This window comes from Salmo salar, chromosome ssa14, assembly GCF_905237065.1.
Source record: "Salmo salar chromosome ssa14, Ssal_v3.1, whole genome shotgun sequence".
Lineage (NCBI taxonomy): Eukaryota > Metazoa > Chordata > Actinopteri > Salmoniformes > Salmonidae > Salmo > Salmo salar.
Window position 1 is genome coordinate 44,503,683 of NC_059455.1, and position 17,829 is coordinate 44,521,511.

Here is a 17,829-nt window from a genome sequence, read left to right on the forward strand (position 1 = left end):
ATAGTACCAAAGATATACAAAAAAAAACGTAATAAAGACAGACAATAAATTAGAAAAATAGTGCGCCTGTTGAATAATGAGCACAGTAAGTTAGCAAAATGCCTCGGCAATAAGTGATCCAACTTGAGTGTTTATTCCCATTTATTGAATGTCTGTGTTCTATAATGACCATAATTTCTTTGCCAACATATTGTAATGACCCGGCTGGGTCATAAAGGAAAAAGAGACGGACTCTAGGTGTGCAGGTCAGAACACAGGTTTATTCCTAAACTGGGCTATTGTTCAGGCCACAGCCCACGCCGCTAAATGCCGAATGTACACAACTATACCAAGTCTAATTAATGTTTACTCCCATAGGAACAGATCAAGGCCCCGAACAGAAAAGAGAGAGAAGATGAGACAGTAATCCCTATTTATCATTTCCAAGTCCCGCGGGATTACCCATCATACACCCCCAACCTTTCCCTCTGTCCTGACATATTTAACCCCTGCTAGTAGCCATGAGAACCATAACACACCCACAAACACAGAACACAATACCGGGTCGTTACAATATGTTTTCATAAAAGTTATAGGAATGGAAAATCAAATCAAAGTTTATTTGTCACAATAGTCCGGGTAGCCATTTGATTACCTGTTCAGGAGTCTTATGGCTTGGGGATAAAAACTGTTGAGAAGCCTTTTTGTCCTAGACTTGGCACTGTATAGAAAAGGGTGAACAATGGAAAAGGGTGTAGCTAGTTCTATTCTATTCTTTTATTCGGTGTTACTGAAAATACGTTTTCCCTCCCCGTGCATCCATGCTCCTCCACACCACTGATGTCAACATTGTCGAGCTGTCAGTGGTGAGGCGCGTCGTAGCTTCAAGGGTGTGCGCGCTCTCGACACAGCAGGAAATATGGCGGCGCTCATGACTCTCACCCAGGTAACTCCAAATACGTACTTTCCAGATGTTTTTGCTATGGTTAAATGGTGTACATTAGCTAGTTATTCACAAATCTTGAAAGTGATTGAATTATATGGTAACCACCAGCTGAGAAGTCAAAGATTGATGCATGTCCCCTTGTTAGCTATCTAGCTAGCTGTTAGCATTTTCGCCAGCAACAGGAAGGAAGCCGACAATGTAGCTCAGTTGCTGTAGCTAAATGATTGCTGTCTAGCTGTAGCTATATTTTCTTAAAATCATGAATCACATTGACAATCAATGTTCACTATCGTAGTTGTGTCAGTAACACTGTCACTGTCAAACAATTAGCTACTAGTCTATTTGAAGTTAGCTTGTAGCCAAGTCACCAAAAGTTCAACTGCTAGCTGTTATCCAGTGTTTGTTAGCTCAGATGTAATTTCCTTGTTTATCTTCCTAATCGTCACTGTTTCTTATGGCTATTGACTTGCTCATCTTTATTACAAGTCATGTGGGTTGCTCCATTTAGAGATTGATCATGGCAGACTTGAAACCACTTCATACTGACAGTGACACAGATTTAGACACTTGATTCGATGTAACTTCACCTGTGACAACATAGGTTACATCTTTCAAGTCTCCCCCAAAAAGTGTTGAATGTAACTAGACCAAAATGTGAAAGTAAACGTGCTATTTCTTTAAAACTACATCTCCCCTGACGTTTCTTGATTTCTCTGCAGTTATCGAGTGGAAACCCAGTTTACGAAGTCTACTACAGACAGGTGAATGAATGATCATTTGTGCCATTCATGTTTGGTTTGTTACGCTTAAAATGTTGTCAATTTATTTGATATGTCTCTACATAAGCTATAGCCACTCTGCTCCTTCGTTCTACATTGCATTACATTGCAGTTGTAATTAGGGATGTGACAAATGAACAATCTTGCTTAAGGTTTAAACGGCCATTTTTAAACGAAAATCGTTTTCCGTTAAAACGATAAGAAAACGGTCATACAATTCCACGTCAATTTACAATGCAGAATAATGGCGCTATTACATATGTATGACCGCTAGGGCAGATTAATGAAGTTATATCTACCGCAACCCTTTAACAGACAGAACGAAGCTACAGTATAACATGTCGAAGGCGACAATTGATAACTTTTCAGACAATTTAAAACAAAAAGTGCCACATTAGGTCTGTACCTTGATATTATTTGGTTGACTGTAATGGTTGCCTAGTGATGGATTTGAGTCCCACTTCAGAAGTGACATTCCTTTACAGACAAAGTAAAACGACATTCCTTTACAGACAAATATCACTAGACAATGTTTCTTGTCGGCATTTGAAAACCCGTAGTGTAGCCTACCCTAACTGACAGTCAAACATGCCGTAGTGTAGTCTACCCTAACCGACAGTCAAACATACCGTAGTGTAGTCTACCCTAACAGACAGTCAAACAACCCATAGTGTAGTCTACCCTAACAGACAGTCAAACAACCCGTAGTGTAGCCTACCCTAACAGACAGTCAAACAACCCGTAGTGTAGCCTACCCTAACTGACAGTCAAACATGCCGTAGTGTAGTCCACCCTAACAGACAGTCAAACATGCCGTAGTGTAGTCTACCCTAACAGACAGTCAAACAACCCATAGTGTAGTCTACCCTAACAGACAGTTAAACAACCCGTAGTGTAGCCTACCCTAACGGACAGTCAAACAACCCGTAGTGTAGCCTACCCTAACTCAGTCAAACAACCCGTAGTGTAGTCTACCCTAACAGACAGTCAAACAACCCGTAGTGTAGTCTACCCTAACAGACAGTCAAACAACCCATAGTGTAGTCTACCCTAACACAGTCAAACATGCCTTAGTGTTTCCTACCCTAACAGACAGTCAAACATACCGTAGTGGAGACGCTTTCAAGGGGCCACATCCCAATACGTCTAAAAACCGTAATCGACACAGGCTACTGTAATTTCATATGAGACCAAAACTAAGTGTAGGCTACCCCTCTAAGACATTGGTGCGGTGAATAGGCTAGGATATTCTACACGCAACAGACCGAAGACTGAACACATTTGCATCATTAGTGAAGATACCGAGCAGGCGGCCCAGGGAGAGAGAGACAGAAGCGTGCTCATATGTTTTGGTAATTCACCAAGTAGTTTACGTTTTGCCTCTTCTTCTCTGGTTTTATTTGAATTACACAACTGTCCCAGGCCTTTCCAGCCTATTGGCTATAACACAGAAAATAATGTATTGTTATAACTGAACTGTGATTTATAATTAAGTGGGGGAAAATACATGGTTTTTCGGTTAGGGATTTTTTGTTAACGTTAAGGATCCAAATCTTTAAACTTTTACACCCGTAAGTGTTGCAGTTCCAATGTTGCAGAGTGGCTGTATACAGGGCTAATGAGCAGAGTCGCTGTATACAGGGCTAATGAGCGGAGTGGCTGTGTACAGGGCTAATGAGCGGAGTGGCTGTGTACAGGGCTAATGAGCGGAGTGGCTGTGTACAGGGCTAATGAGCGGAGTGGCTGTGTACAGGGCTAATGAGCGGAGTGGCTGTGTACAGGGCTAATGAGCGGAGTGGCTGTGTACAGGGCTAATGAGCGGAGTGGCTGTGTACAGGGCTAATGAGCGGAGTGGCTGTGTACAGGGCTAATGAGCGGAGTGGCTGTGTACAGGGCTAATGAGCGGAGTGGCTGTGTACAGGGCTAATGAGCGGAGTGGCTGTGTACAGGGCTAATGAGCGGAGTGGCTGTGTACAGGGCTAATGAGCGGAGTGGCTGTATCCAGAAGCACAACCAGCTGATTACATTGCCTCCATTCCATTCCCCCATTGAAGGTGGATCTGGGAGACACTGGGACAGTAGGAGCTGCAGATGCTGCTCAGTTCCTGAAGAAATCAGGCCTTTCAGACAGTACCTTAGGAAAAGTGAGTAGCAGACACACACATACACCACACTAAGTAAACTGCACACTTCTAGGCATATCCAAGACTCCAACTACATACAGTACAGTTACACCATATTATTTGACTATTTTTCAGATCTGGGATTTGGCTGATCCAGAAAGGAAGGGCTTCTTGGACAAACGGGTAAATAAAATGAACCTCTCTTACTTCTTAATACCAATTAATGAATGATTTCCCACATGAACCACTGACCTGTTCCTCTGTTCCTCCCAGGGTTTCTTTGTAGCGTTGAGGTTGGTGGCCTCAGCTCAGGGTGGCAACGACATCAGTCTCAACAACCTCAACCAGACTCTAGCAGCACCCAAGTTTGTGAGTGATACTTTACTTACTTACCACCAACTATATTGTCCTCTTAGGGAACATGTGTTTGCACTATCATATGTATTATTATGTTTTAAAACAAAAGTAGAAACTTGCACTTGATCTTCTCAATCATTTCAGCAATGAAAACAAGAGGAATGAGTTAGCCTGCTAACCTGCCTAAATATTCGGAAATCACTTTGTTTTAGAAGGTTAACATTTACATTTCAGTTATTTAGCAGACGCTCTTATCCAGAGCGACTTACAGTAGTGAATGCATACATTTCATACATTTCCCCCCCCCCCGTACTGGTCCCCCGTGGGAATCGAACCCACAACCCTGGCGTTGCAAACACCATGCTCTACCAACTGAGCCACACGGGACATTAAGCTTTAAATAGGAATGGTCTAATTGACTCAACAACCAAAAAACACGTCTAACGCGGAACTCAAACCGGCTGCACACGTGCGCCATCATGCATTAATTTATTTTGTCCCCCCACACCAAACGCGATCACGACACGCAGGTTAAAATATCAAAACAAACTCTGAACCAATTACATTAATTTGGGGGACAGGTCGAAAAAATTAAACATGTATGGCAATTTGGCTAGTTAGCTTGCACTTGCTAGCTAATTTGTCCTATTTAGCTAGCTTGCTGTTGCTAGCTAATTTGTCCTGAGGTATAAACATTGAGTTATTTTACCTGAAATGCACAAGGTCCTCTACTCCGACAATTAATCCACACGTAAAACGGTCAACCGAATCGTTTCTAGTCATCTCTCCTCCTTCCAGGCTTTTTCATCTTGGAACTTATATGGTGATTGGAAGCTAAACTTTCATAGTATTACCACTACGACCAGCAACAAAGTTCGTCTTTCAATCACCCACGTGGGTATAACCAATGAGGAGATGGCACGTGGGTACCTACTTCTATAAACCAATGAGGAGATGGGAGAGGCAGGACTTGAAGCGCGATCTGCGTCAGAAATAGGAATGACTTCTATTTTAGCCCTTGGCAACGCAGACGCTTGCGAGCAGTGTGGGTGCAATAATTGAATAACATAGATTTGCACGAGACGCGAGCGGTGTAGTCAGGGTATAAGTTTCTTTCTTAATGTATCAGAAAATCAACAGTTATTTCTGGTTGTTTATTAAAGTTAGCTTGCGTTGATACCCCTCTGTGATCTAATCTTCATTGGGGTAATCTCAGTCATCATATCAGTTAAGAACTACAGTGGTCTTTATTGAAACAATCTAAGTTGTATTTGTATTGTTGCAGAGAGACACAAATACTCCGTTGCTCAGCACATCGCTGAGTACATCTTCATCTGATTCCCATTGGGCTGTAAGGGTGAGCATTAATACCTGTTGTACGTAGAAATTAATCAATCAATCAATGATAGATATACTGTGACTTCAGAAAGTATTCATATCCTTTAACTTATTCCACATTTTGTTGTGTTATAGCCTGAATTCAAGATGGCTAATAATGACAAAATGAAAACATGTTTTTAGATTTTTTTTTGTTGAGAATGAAATACAGAAATATCTAATTTACATACACTAAGTATTCACACACCTGAGTCAATACGTCTTAGAATCAATCACCTTTGGCAGCGATTACAGCTGTGAGTCATTCTGGATAAGTCTGTAAGAGGTTTGCACACCTGCATTGTAAACATCTTGCCAGGTATTCTTTTCAAAATTCTTCAAGCTCTGTCAAATTGGATGTTGATCATTGCTAGACAACCATTTTCAAGTCTTTCCATAGATTTTCATGAAGATTTAAGTCAGAACTGTCCACTGTCTTCTTGGTAAGCAACTCCAGTGTAGATTTGGCCTTGTGTTTTAGGTTATTATCCTGCTGAAAGGTGAATTCATCTCCCAGTGTCTGGTGGAAAGCAGACTGAACCAGGTTTTACGGTCATGAAAATCCTGGATAACTCATGGATTTTTCTTATTGTGTTTTCCATGCCTGGAAAAGTTTAGGAAAATTATAAAATCAGAAAAGTAATGGAAATTAATTTATGTTAATGTAATTTATTTAGGCACAGTTTTAAAATAGTTTATCAATCAAATAAAAATCAACGTATCAGCCAGGATCGGAGTGTCACTTTGCGCGCATCACCTGCGTGTATGTGAGACAAGTGAGCAGTTGTTCAAGGAGAGTCAGAATTTGCAGCAGCAGGTAGGCCTAGCCTATGAAATATGAAAGGGAACAGACCAATAGCTAGGGAGCCATTTCAAAACATATCGTGTACCCTCTAGTTGACTGTTTAACTATTATTAGCATGTATTCATCATTCATCTTTCCACTAACACTTTTGAACACTATTATTGCACACAGAGTGAGTCCATGCAACTTATTATGTGACTTGTTAAGCACATTTTTACTCCTGGATGTATTTCGGCTTGCCACAACAAGGGGGTTGAATAGGGGGTTGAAAACATGATTCCATTTTGACATTATGGGGTATTGTGTGTAGGCCAGTAACAAAAAAAATCTATTTAATCTATTTTAAATTCAGGCTGTAACACAATTAAATGTGGTAAAAGCCCAGGGGTATGAATACTTTTTGAAGTCATTGTTTGTAGAACACATACCTTTTGTTAACAATCGACCTATACATGTTTGACAATGTATTCTTTTCATGTTGGAGAAATGCAGTGAGCTTAAATTCACAAAGTGATGACCAGAAATATGTTCATTATAAACAGGCATAAGTCAACACTGCACCATTAGTAGATGGGCCCTCTGAGCTTCTCTTCCAATGGGTTTAGAGAAGGAGGCGAGGAGTAACCTGTCTCTCTCCCCGTGTCTCTCTCCCCGTGTCTCTCTCCCCGTGTCTCTCTCCCCGTGTCTCTCTCCCCGTGTCTCTCTCCCCGTGTCTCTCTCTCCCCGTCTCTCTCTCCCCGTGTCTCTCTCCCCGTGTCTCTCTCCCCGTCTCGCTCTCTCCCCGTGTCTCTCTCCCCGTGTCTCTCTCCCCGTGTCTCTTTCCCCGTGTCTCTCTCCCCGTGTCTCTCTCCCCGTGTCTCTCTCCCCGTGTCTCTCTCCCCGTGTCTCTCTCCCCGTGTCTCTCTCCCCGTGTCTCTCTCCCCGTCTCGCTCTCTCCCCGTCTCGCTCTCTCCCCGTCTCGCTCTCTCCCCGTGTCTCTTTCCCCGTGTCTCTTTCCCCGTGTCTCTCTCCCCGTCTCGCTCTCTCTCCCTCTCCCTCCCCCTCTGTCTTGCCTTTCCTCCAGTCTGATGAGAAAAGGAAGTTTGATGACATCTTTGAAAGTCTTCTACCAGTCAACGGTCTTTTGTCTGGAGACCAAGTCAAACCTGTCCTGATCAACTCCAAACTACCCCTGGATGTGTTAGGAAGGGTAAGCACATGACAGGGTCCTGTCCAGAAACAATCTCTAGCCCCTACCCTACCCCCTTGCCAGGTCATTGGATAGGTATGTGGTAACAGTGGGAAAGCTGGAGCTACTACTATGTGTTCCCGTATACTAAGAAGTTAGCTATAACAGAAATTGTGACAGTTTGGTCATATTTTAGTTATATTCTGTTCCGTAGATTTGGGACCTCGGTGACGTGGATAAAGATGGACACTTGGACAGAGAGGAGTTTTCAGTGGTAAGTTGATTGTCTTGTATCTTGAGCTCATGGAGTTAAGACGCATTCCTGAATGAGGCCAATTAGCCTGGTTACACCTTGCATTAACATGTGGTTTTCGTCATCCTTTCATGACAATCCAATCACTAAGACACATCTATGCAAGGTATAAATGCTGCGAATGAAGTTTGCTGAACTATTTTCTCCATTCCCCTCCAGGCCATGCACCTGGTGTACAGGGCTATGGAGAAGGAGCCTGTCCCCTCCGTCCTGCCCTCCTCCCTCATCCCTCCATCCAAGAGGAAGAAGTCTGCGGGGGCTCTGCCTGGCGCCGTCTCCGTCCTGCCTCCCTTGTCTGCCCTCTCAGGCCTGTCTGGTCTGTCTCGGACAGCCAGCTCTCCTCCCCTGCCCGGCGCTGTAGCGGCTCTGCCTGGCCTGTCTGGTCTGTCTCGGACAGCAAACTCTCCTCCTCTCAAAGACACCCTACACTCCACCCCATCTCACGGAAGCATCACCTCCATCAACAGCACTGGCAGTCTCTCTCCTAAACACTCGTTCAAAGCCCCCTCACAGGTACGGTACAGTATAGAGCCTCTTCAATCCACACCCTGCCTGGTGAATGGGTAGGAATGCTATTACTCTGTCACATCTGTGTCTCAAATGACACATTATCCCCTAATCCCTATGTAGTGCACTCTTTTTGACGAGAACCCTATGCGGTTGTGAGATTATTGCAGACTATCCTTGATTCCCTCTATGTATTTGAGTTAGGGTTTATGACAGATGAACCATTCCAGTGGGTGAAGAGTTAGGGTTCATGACAGATGAACCAGTGGGTGAAGACCCTAACTCTGCACCCACTGGTTCATCTGTCATGAAACCTAACTCTTCACCCACTGGAATGGTTCATCTGTCATAAACCCTAACTCTTCACCCACTGGAATGGTTCATCTGTCATAAACCCTAACTCTACACCCACTGGAATGGGTCATCTGTCATAAACCCTAACTCTTCACCCACTGGTTCATCTGTCATGAACCCTAACTCTTTACCCACTGGAATGGTTCATCTGTCATAAACCCTAACTCTTCACCCACTGGAATGGTTCATCTGTCATAAACCCTAACTCTTTACCCACTGGAATGGTTCCTCTGTCATAAACCCTAACTCTTTACCCACTGGTTCGTCTGTCATAAACCCTAACTCTTTACCCACTGGTTCGTCTGTCATAAACCCTAACTCTTCACCCACTGGGATGGTTCATCTGTCATAAACCCTAATTCTTTACCCACTGGGATGGTTCATCTGTCATAAACCCTAACTCTTCACCCACTGGAATGGTTCATCTGTCATAAACCCTAACTCTTCACCCACTGGAATGGTTCATCTGTCATAAACCCTAACTCTTCACCCACTGGTTCATCTGTCATAAACCCTAACTCTTCACCCACTGGGATGGTTCATCTGTCATAAACCCTAACTCTTTACCCACTGGGATGGTTCATCTGTCATAAACCCTAACTCTTCAGCCACTGGAATGGTTCATCTGTCATAAACCCTAACTCTTCACCCACTGGTTCATATGTCATGAACCCTAACTCTTTACCCACTGGAATGGATCATCTGTCATAAACCCTAACTCTTCACCCACTGGGATGGTTCATCTGTCATAAACCCTAACTCTTCACCCACTGGAATGGTTCATCTGTCATAAACCCTAACTCTTCACCCACGGAATGGTTCATCTGTCATAAACCCTAACTCTTTACCCACTGGAATGGATCATCTGTCATAAACCCTAACTCTTCACCCACTGGGATGGTTCATCTGTCATAAACCCTAACTCTTCACCCACTGGAATGGTTCATCTGTCATAAACCCTAACGCTTCACCCACTGGAATGGTTCATCTGTCATAAACCCTAACTCTTCACCCACTGGAATGGTTCATCTGTCATAAACCCTAACTCTTCACCCACTGGGTCATCTGTCATGAACCCTAACTCTTTACCCACTGGAATGGTTCATCTGTCATGAACCCTAACACTTCACCCACTGGTTCATCTGTCATAAACCCTAACCCTTCACCCACTGGAATGGTTCATCTGTCATAAACCCTAACTCTTCACCCACTGGTTCATCTGTCATAAACCCTAACTCTTCACCCACTGGGATGGTTCATCTGTCATAAACCCTAACTCTTTACCCACTGGGATGGTTCATCTGTCATAAACCCTAACTCTTCACCCACTGGTTCATCTGTCATAAACCCTAACTCTTCACCCACTGGTTCATCTATCATAAACCCTAACTCTTCACCCACTGGAATGGTTCATCTGTCATAAACCCTAACTCTTTACCCACTGGAATGGTTCATCTGTCATAAACCCTAACTCTTCACCCACTGGAATGGTTCATCTGTCATAAACCCTAACTCTTCACCCACTGGAATGGTTCATCTGTCATAAACCCTAACTCTTCACCCACTGGAATGGTTCATCTGTCATAAACCCTAACTCTTTACCCACTGGGATGGTTCGTCTGTCATAAACCCTAACTCTTTACCCACTGGAATGGTTCCTCTGTCATAAACCCTAACTCTTTACCCACTGGTTCGTCTGTCATAAACCCTAACTCTTCACCCACTGGGATGGTTCGTCTGTCATAAACCCTAACTCTTCACCCACTGGGATGGTTCATCTGTCATAAACCCTAACTCTTCAGCCACTGGAATGGTTCATCTGTCATAAACCCTAACTCTTCACCCACTGGTTCATATGTCATGAACCCTAACTCTTTACCCACTGGAATGGTTCATCTGTCATAAACCCTAACTCTTCACCCACTGGAATGGTTCATCTGTCATAAACCCTAACTCTTTACCCACTGGAATGGTTCGTCTGTCATAAACCCTAACTCTTTACCCACTGGAATGGTTCCTCTGTCATAAACCCTAACTCTTTACCCACTGGTTCGTCTGTCATAAACCCTAACTCTTTACCCACTGGTTCGTCTGTCATAAACCCTAACTCTTCACCCACTGGGATGGTTCATCTGTCATAAACCCTAACTCTTTACCCACTGGGATGGTTCATCTGTCATAAACCCTAACTCTACCCACTGGAATGGTTCATCTGTCATAAACCCTAACTCTTCACCCACTGGAATGGTTCATCTGTCATAAACCCTAACTCTTCACCCACTGGTTCATCTGTCATAAACACAACTCTTCACCCACTGGGATGGTTCATCTGTCATAAACCCTAACTCTTTACCCACTGGGATGGTTCATCTGTCATAAACCCTAACTCTTCAGCCACTGGAATGGTTCATCTGTCATAAACCCTAACTCTTCACCCACTGGTTCATATGTCATGAACCCTAACTCTTTACCCACTGGAATGGTTCATCTGTCATAAACCCTAACTCTTCACCCACTGGGATGGTTCATCTGTCATAAACCCTAACTCTTTACCCACTGGAATGGTTCATCTGTCATAAACCCTAACTCTTCACCCACTGGTTCATATGTCATGAACCCTAACTCTTCACCCACTGGGATGGTTCATCTGTCATAAACCCTAACTCTTCACCCACTGGAATGGTTCATCTGTCATAAACCCTAACTCTTCACCCACTGGAATGGTTCATCTGTCATAAACCCTAACTCTTTACCCACTGGAATGGTTCATCTGTCATAAACCCTAACTCTTTACCCACTGGAATGGTTCGTCTGTCATAAACCCTAACTCTTTACCCACTGGTTCGTCTGTCATAAACCCTAACTCTTCACCCGCTGGAATGGTTCATCTGTCATAAACCCTAACTCTTCACCCACTGGAATGGTTCATCTGTCATAAACCCTAACTCTTCACCCACTGGAATGGGTCATCTGTCATAAACCCTAAATCTTCACCCACTGGTTCATCTGTCATGAACCCTAACTCTTTACCCACTGGAATGGTTCATCTGTCATAAACCCTAACTCTTCACCCACTGGTTCATCTGTCATAAACCCTAACTCTTCACCCACTGGTTCATCTGTCATAAACCCTAACTCTTCACCCACTGGTTCATCTGTCATAAACCCTAACTCTTCACCCACTGGAATGGTTCATCTGTCATAAACCCTAACTCTTCACCCACTGGAATGGGTCATCTGTCATAAACCCTAACTCTTCACCCACTGGTTCATCTGTCATGAACCCTAACTCTTTACCCACTGGAATGGTTCATCTGTCATAAACCCTAACTCTTTACCCACTGGAATGGTTCGTCTGTCATAAACCCTAACTCTTTACCCACTGGTTCGTCTGTCATAAACCCTAACTCTTCACCCGCTGGAATGGTTCATCTGTCATAAACCCTAACTCTTCACCCACTGGGATGGTTCATCTGTCATAAACCCTAACTCTTCACCCACTGGAATGGGTCATCTGTCATAAACCCTAACTCTTCACCCACTGGTTCATCTGTCATGAACCCTAACTCTTCACCCACTGGAATGGTTCATCTGTCATAAACCCTAACTCTTTACCCACTGGAATGGTTCATCTGTCATAAACCCTAACTCTTTACCCACTGGAATGGTTCATCTGTCTTAAACCCTAACGCTTCTCCCACTGGTTCATCTGTCATAAACCCTAACTCTTCACCCACTGGAATGGTTCATCTGTCATAAACCCTAACTCTTCACCCACTGGGTCATCTGTCATAAACCCTAACTCTTCACCCACTGGGATGGTTCATCTGTCATAAACCCTAACTCTTTACCCACTGGAATGGTTCATCTGTCATAAACCCTAACGCTTCAGCCACTGGAATGGTTCATCTGTCATAAACCCTAACTCTTCAGCCACTGGAATGGTTCATCTGTCATAAACCCTAACTCTTCACCCACTGGTTCATATGTCATGAACCCTAACTCTTTACCCACTGGGATGGTTCATCTGTCATAAACCCTAACTCTTCACCCACTGGAATGGTTAATCTGTCATAAACCCTAACTCTTCACCCACTGGAATGGTTCATCTGTCATAAACCCTAACTCTTCACCCACTGGAATGGTTCATCTGTAATAAACCCTAACTCTTCACCCACTGGTTCATCTGTCATGAACCCTAACTCTTTACCCACTGGAATGGTTCATCTGTCATAAACCCTAACTCTTTACCCACTGGAATGGTTCGTCTGTCATAAACCCTAACTCTTTACCCACTGGTTCGTCTGTCATAAACCCTAACTCTTTACCCACTGGTTCGTCTGTCATAAACCCTAACTCTTTACCCACTGGTTCATCTGTCATAAACCCTAACTCTTCACCCACTGGTTCATCTGTCATAAACCCTAACCCTTCACCCACTGGAATGGTTCATCTGTCATAAACCCTAACTCTTCACCCACTGGTTCATCTGTCATAAACCCTAACTCTTCACCCACTGGTTCATCTGTCATAAACCCTAACGCTTCACCCACTGGTTCATCTGTCATAAACCCTAACTCTTTACCCACTGGGATGGTTCATCTGTCATAAACCCTAACTCTTCAGCCACTGGAATGGTTCATCTGTCATAAACCCTAACTCTTCACCCACTGGGATGGTTCATCTGTCATAAACCCTAACTCTTCAGCCACTGGAATGGTTAATCTGTCATAAACCCTAACTCTTCACCCACTGGGTCATCTGTCATGAACCCTAACTCTTTACCCACTGGAATGGTTCATCTGTCATGAACCCTAACACTTCACCCACTGGTTCATCTGTCATAAACCCTAACCCTTCACCCACTGGAATGGTTCATCTGTCATAAACCCTAACTCTTCACCTACTGGTTCATCTGTCATAAACCCTAACTCTTCACCCACTGGGTTGGTTCATCTGTCATAAACCCTAACTCTTCACCCACTGGGATGGTTCATCTGTCATAAACCCTAACTCTTCACCCACGTGGTTCATCTGTCATAAACCCTAACTCTTCACCCACTGGTTCATCTATCATAAACCCTAACTCTTCACCCACTGGAATGGTTCATCTGTCATAAACCCTAACTCTTTACCCACTGGAATGGTTCATCTGTCATAAACCCTAACTCTTCACCCACTGGAATGGTTCATCTGTCATAAACCGTAACTCTTCACCCACTGGAATGGTTCATCTGTCATAAACCGTAACTCTTCACCCACTGGAATGGTTCATCTGTCATAAACCCTAACTCTTCACCCACTGGAATGGTTCCTCTGTCATAAACCCTAACTCTTCACCCACTGGGATGGTTCATCTGTCATAAACCCTAACTCTTTACCCACTGGGATGGTTCATCTGTCATAAACCCTAACTCTTCAGCCACTGGAATGGTTCATCTGTCATAAACCCTAACTCTTCACCCACTGGTTCATATGTCATGAACCCTAACTCTTTACCCACTGGAATGGTTCATCTGTCATAAACCCTAACTCTTCACCCACTGGGATGGTTCATCTGTCATAAACCCTAACTCTTCACCCACTGGGATGGTTCATCTGTCATAAACCCTAACTCTTCACCCACTGGAATGGTTCATCTGTCATAAACCCTAACTCTTCACCCACTGGAATGGTTCATCTGTCATAAACCCTAACTCTTCACCCACTGGAATGGTTCATCTGTCATAAACCCTAACTCTTCACCCACTGGAATGGTTCATCTGTCATAAACCCTAACTCTTCACCCACTGGAATGGTTCATCTGTCATAAACCCTAACTCTTTACCCACTGGGATGGTTCATCTGTCATAAACCCTAACTCTTCAGCCACTGGAATGGTTCATCTGTCATAAACCCTAACTCTTCACCCACTGGTTCATATGTCATGAACCCTAACTCTTCACCCACTGGGATGGTTCATCTGTCATAAACCCTAACTCTTCACCCACTGGAATGGTTCATCTGTCATAAACCCTAAATCTTCACCCACTGGAATGGTTCATCTGTCATAAACCCTAACTCTTCACCCACTGGAATGGTTCATCTGTCATAAACCCTAACTCTTCACCCACTGGAATGGTTCATCTGTCATAAACCCTAACTCTTCACCCACTGGAATGGTTCATCTGTCATAAACCCAAAACTCTTCACCCACTGGAATGGTTCATCTGTCATAAACCCTAACTCTTCACCCACTGGAATGGTTCATCTGTCATAAACCCTAACTCTTCACCCACTGGAATGGTTCATCTGTCATAAACCCTAACTCTTCACCCACTGGAATGGTTCATCTGTCATAAACCCTAACTCTTCACCCACTGGAATGGTTCATCTGTCATAAACCCTAACTCTTCACCCACTGGAATGGTTCATCTGTCATAAACCCTAACTCTTTACCCACTGGAATGGTTCATCTGTCATAAACCCTAACTCTTCACCCACTGGTTCATCTGTCATGAACCCTAACTCTTTACCCACTGGAATGGTTCATCTGTCATAAACCCTAACTCTTTACCCACTGGAATGGTTCGTCTGTCATAAACCCTAACTCTTTACCCACTGGTTCGTCTGTCATAAACCCTAACTCTTTACCCACTGGTTCATCTGTCATAAACCCTAACTCTTTACCCACTGGGATGCTTCATCTGTCATAAACCCTAACTCTTCAGCCACTGGAATGGTTCATCTGTCATAAACCCTAACTCTTCACCCACTGGTTCATATGTCATGAACCCTAACTCTTTACCCACTGGAATGGTTCATCTGTCATAAACCCTAACTCTTCACCCACTGGAATGGTTCATTATTCATAAACCCTAACTCTTCACCCACTGGAATGGTTCATCTGTCATAAACCCTAACTCTTTACCCACTGGAATGGTTCATCTGTCTTAAACCCTAACGCTTCTCCCACTGGTTCATCTGTCATAAACCCTAACTCTTCACCCACTGGAATGGTTCATCTGTCATAAACCCTAACTCTTCACCCACTGGGTCATCTGTCATGAACCCTAACTCTTTACCCACTGGAATGGTTCATCTGTCATGAACCCTAACACTTCACCCACTGGTTCATCTGTCGTAAACCCTAACCCTTCACCCACTGGAATGGTTCATCTGTCATAAACCCTAACTCTTCACCCACTGGTTCATCTGTCATAAACCCTAACTCTTCACACACTGGTTCATCTGTCATAAACCCTAACTCTTCACCCACTGGGATGGTTCATCTGTCATAAACCCTAACTCTTTACCCACTGGGATGGTTCATCTGTCATAAACCCTAACTCTTCAGCCACTGGAATGGTTCATCTGTCATAAACCCTAACTCTTTACCCACTGGTTCGTCTGTCATAAACCCTAACTCTTTACCCACTGGTTCGTCTGTCATAAACCCTAACTCTTCACCCACTGGGATGGTTCATCTGTCATAAACCCTAACTCTTTACCCACTGGGATGGTTCATCTGTCATAAACCCTAACTCTACCCACTGGAATGGTTCATCTGTCATAAACCCTAACTCTTCACCCACTGGAATGGTTCATCTGTCATAAACCCTAACTCTTCACCCACTGGTTCATCTGTCATAAACCCTAACTCTTCACCCACTGGGATGGTTCATCTGTCATAAACCCTAACTCTTTACCCACTGGGATGGTTCATCTGTCATAAACCCTAACTCTTCAGCCACTGGAATGGTTCATCTGTCATAAACCCTAACTCTTCACCCACTGGTTCATATGTCATGAACCCTAACTCTTTACCCACTGGAATGGTTCATCTGTCATAAACCCTAACTCTTCACCCACTGGGATGGTTCATCTGTCATAAACCCTAACTCTTCACCCACTGGAATGGTTCATCTGTCATAAACCCTAACTCTTCACCCACTTGGTTCATATGTCATGAACCCTAACTCTTCACCCACTGGGATGGTTCATCTGTCATAAACCCTAACTCTTCACCCACTGGAATGGTTCATCTGTCATAAACCCTAACTCTTCACCCACTGGAATGGTTCATCTGTCATAAACCCTAACTCTTTACCCACTGGAATGGTTCATCTGTCATAAACCCTAACTCTTTACCCACTGGAATGGTTCGTCTGTCATAAACCCTAACTCTTCACCCACTGGTTCGTCTGTCATAAACCCTAACTCTTCACCCGCTGGAATGGTTCATCTGTCATAAACCCTAACTCTTCACCCACTGGAATGGTTCATCTGTCATAAACCCTAACTCTTCACCCACTGGAATGGGTCATCTGTCATAAACCCTAAATCTTCACCCACTGGTTCATCTGTCATGAACCCTAACTCTTTACCCACTGGAATGGTTCATCTGTCATAAACCCTAACTCTTCACCCACTGGTTCATCTGTCATAAACCCTAACTCTTCACCCACTGGTTCATCTGTCATAAACCCTAACTCTTCACCCACTGGTTCATCTGTCATAAACCCTAACTCTTCACCCACTGGAATGGTTCATCTGTCATAAACCCTAACTCTTCACCCACTGGAATGGTTCATCTGTCATAAACCCTAACTCTTCACCCACGATGGTTCATCTGTCATGAACCCTAACTCTTTACCCACTGGAATGGTTCATCTGTCATAAACCCTAACTCTTTACCCACTGGAATGGTTCGTCTGTCATAAACCCTAACTCTTTACCCACTGGTTCGTCTGTCATAAACCCTAACTCTTCACCCGCTGGAATGGTTCATCTGTCATAAACCCTAACTCTTCACCCACTGGGATGGTTCATCTGTCATAAACCCTAACTCTTCACCCACTGGAATGGGTCATCTGTCATAAACCCTAACTCTTCACCCACTGGTTCATCTGTCATGAACCCTAACTCTTTACCCACTGGAATGGTTCATCTGTCATAAACCCTAACTCTTCACCCACTGGTTCATCTGTCATAAACCCTAACTCTTCACCCACTGGAATGGTTCATCTGTCATAAACCCTAACTCTTTACCCACTGGAATGGTTCATCTGTCATAAACCCTAACTCTTTACCCACTGGAATGGTTCATCTGTCTTAAACCCTAACGCTTCTCCCACTGGTT

At 43.8% G+C, this 17,829-nt stretch overlaps 1 protein-coding gene across 2 annotated transcripts in view; it reads left to right on the forward strand.

Moving 5' to 3' along the window:
- The first annotated feature begins 781 nt into the window (after positions 1-781).
- The window catches only part of LOC106569607 (epidermal growth factor receptor substrate 15-like 1), a 74,309-nt gene continuing 57,261 nt past the window's right edge, over positions 782-17,829 (forward strand). For both annotated transcript variants that reach the window (XM_014141137.2, XM_014141138.2), the window contains exons 1-9: positions 782-925; positions 1,645-1,686; positions 3,759-3,848; positions 3,963-4,010; positions 4,101-4,196; positions 5,470-5,541; positions 7,430-7,555; positions 7,749-7,808; positions 8,007-8,360. In XM_014141137.2, the coding sequence (XP_013996612.2) occupies positions 899-925; positions 1,645-1,686; positions 3,759-3,848; positions 3,963-4,010; positions 4,101-4,196; positions 5,470-5,541; positions 7,430-7,555; positions 7,749-7,808; positions 8,007-8,360 (915 nt within the window). In that variant the 5' untranslated portion in view covers positions 782-898. The remainder of the gene's footprint in view (positions 926-1,644; positions 1,687-3,758; positions 3,849-3,962; positions 4,011-4,100; positions 4,197-5,469; positions 5,542-7,429; positions 7,556-7,748; positions 7,809-8,006; positions 8,361-17,829) is intronic.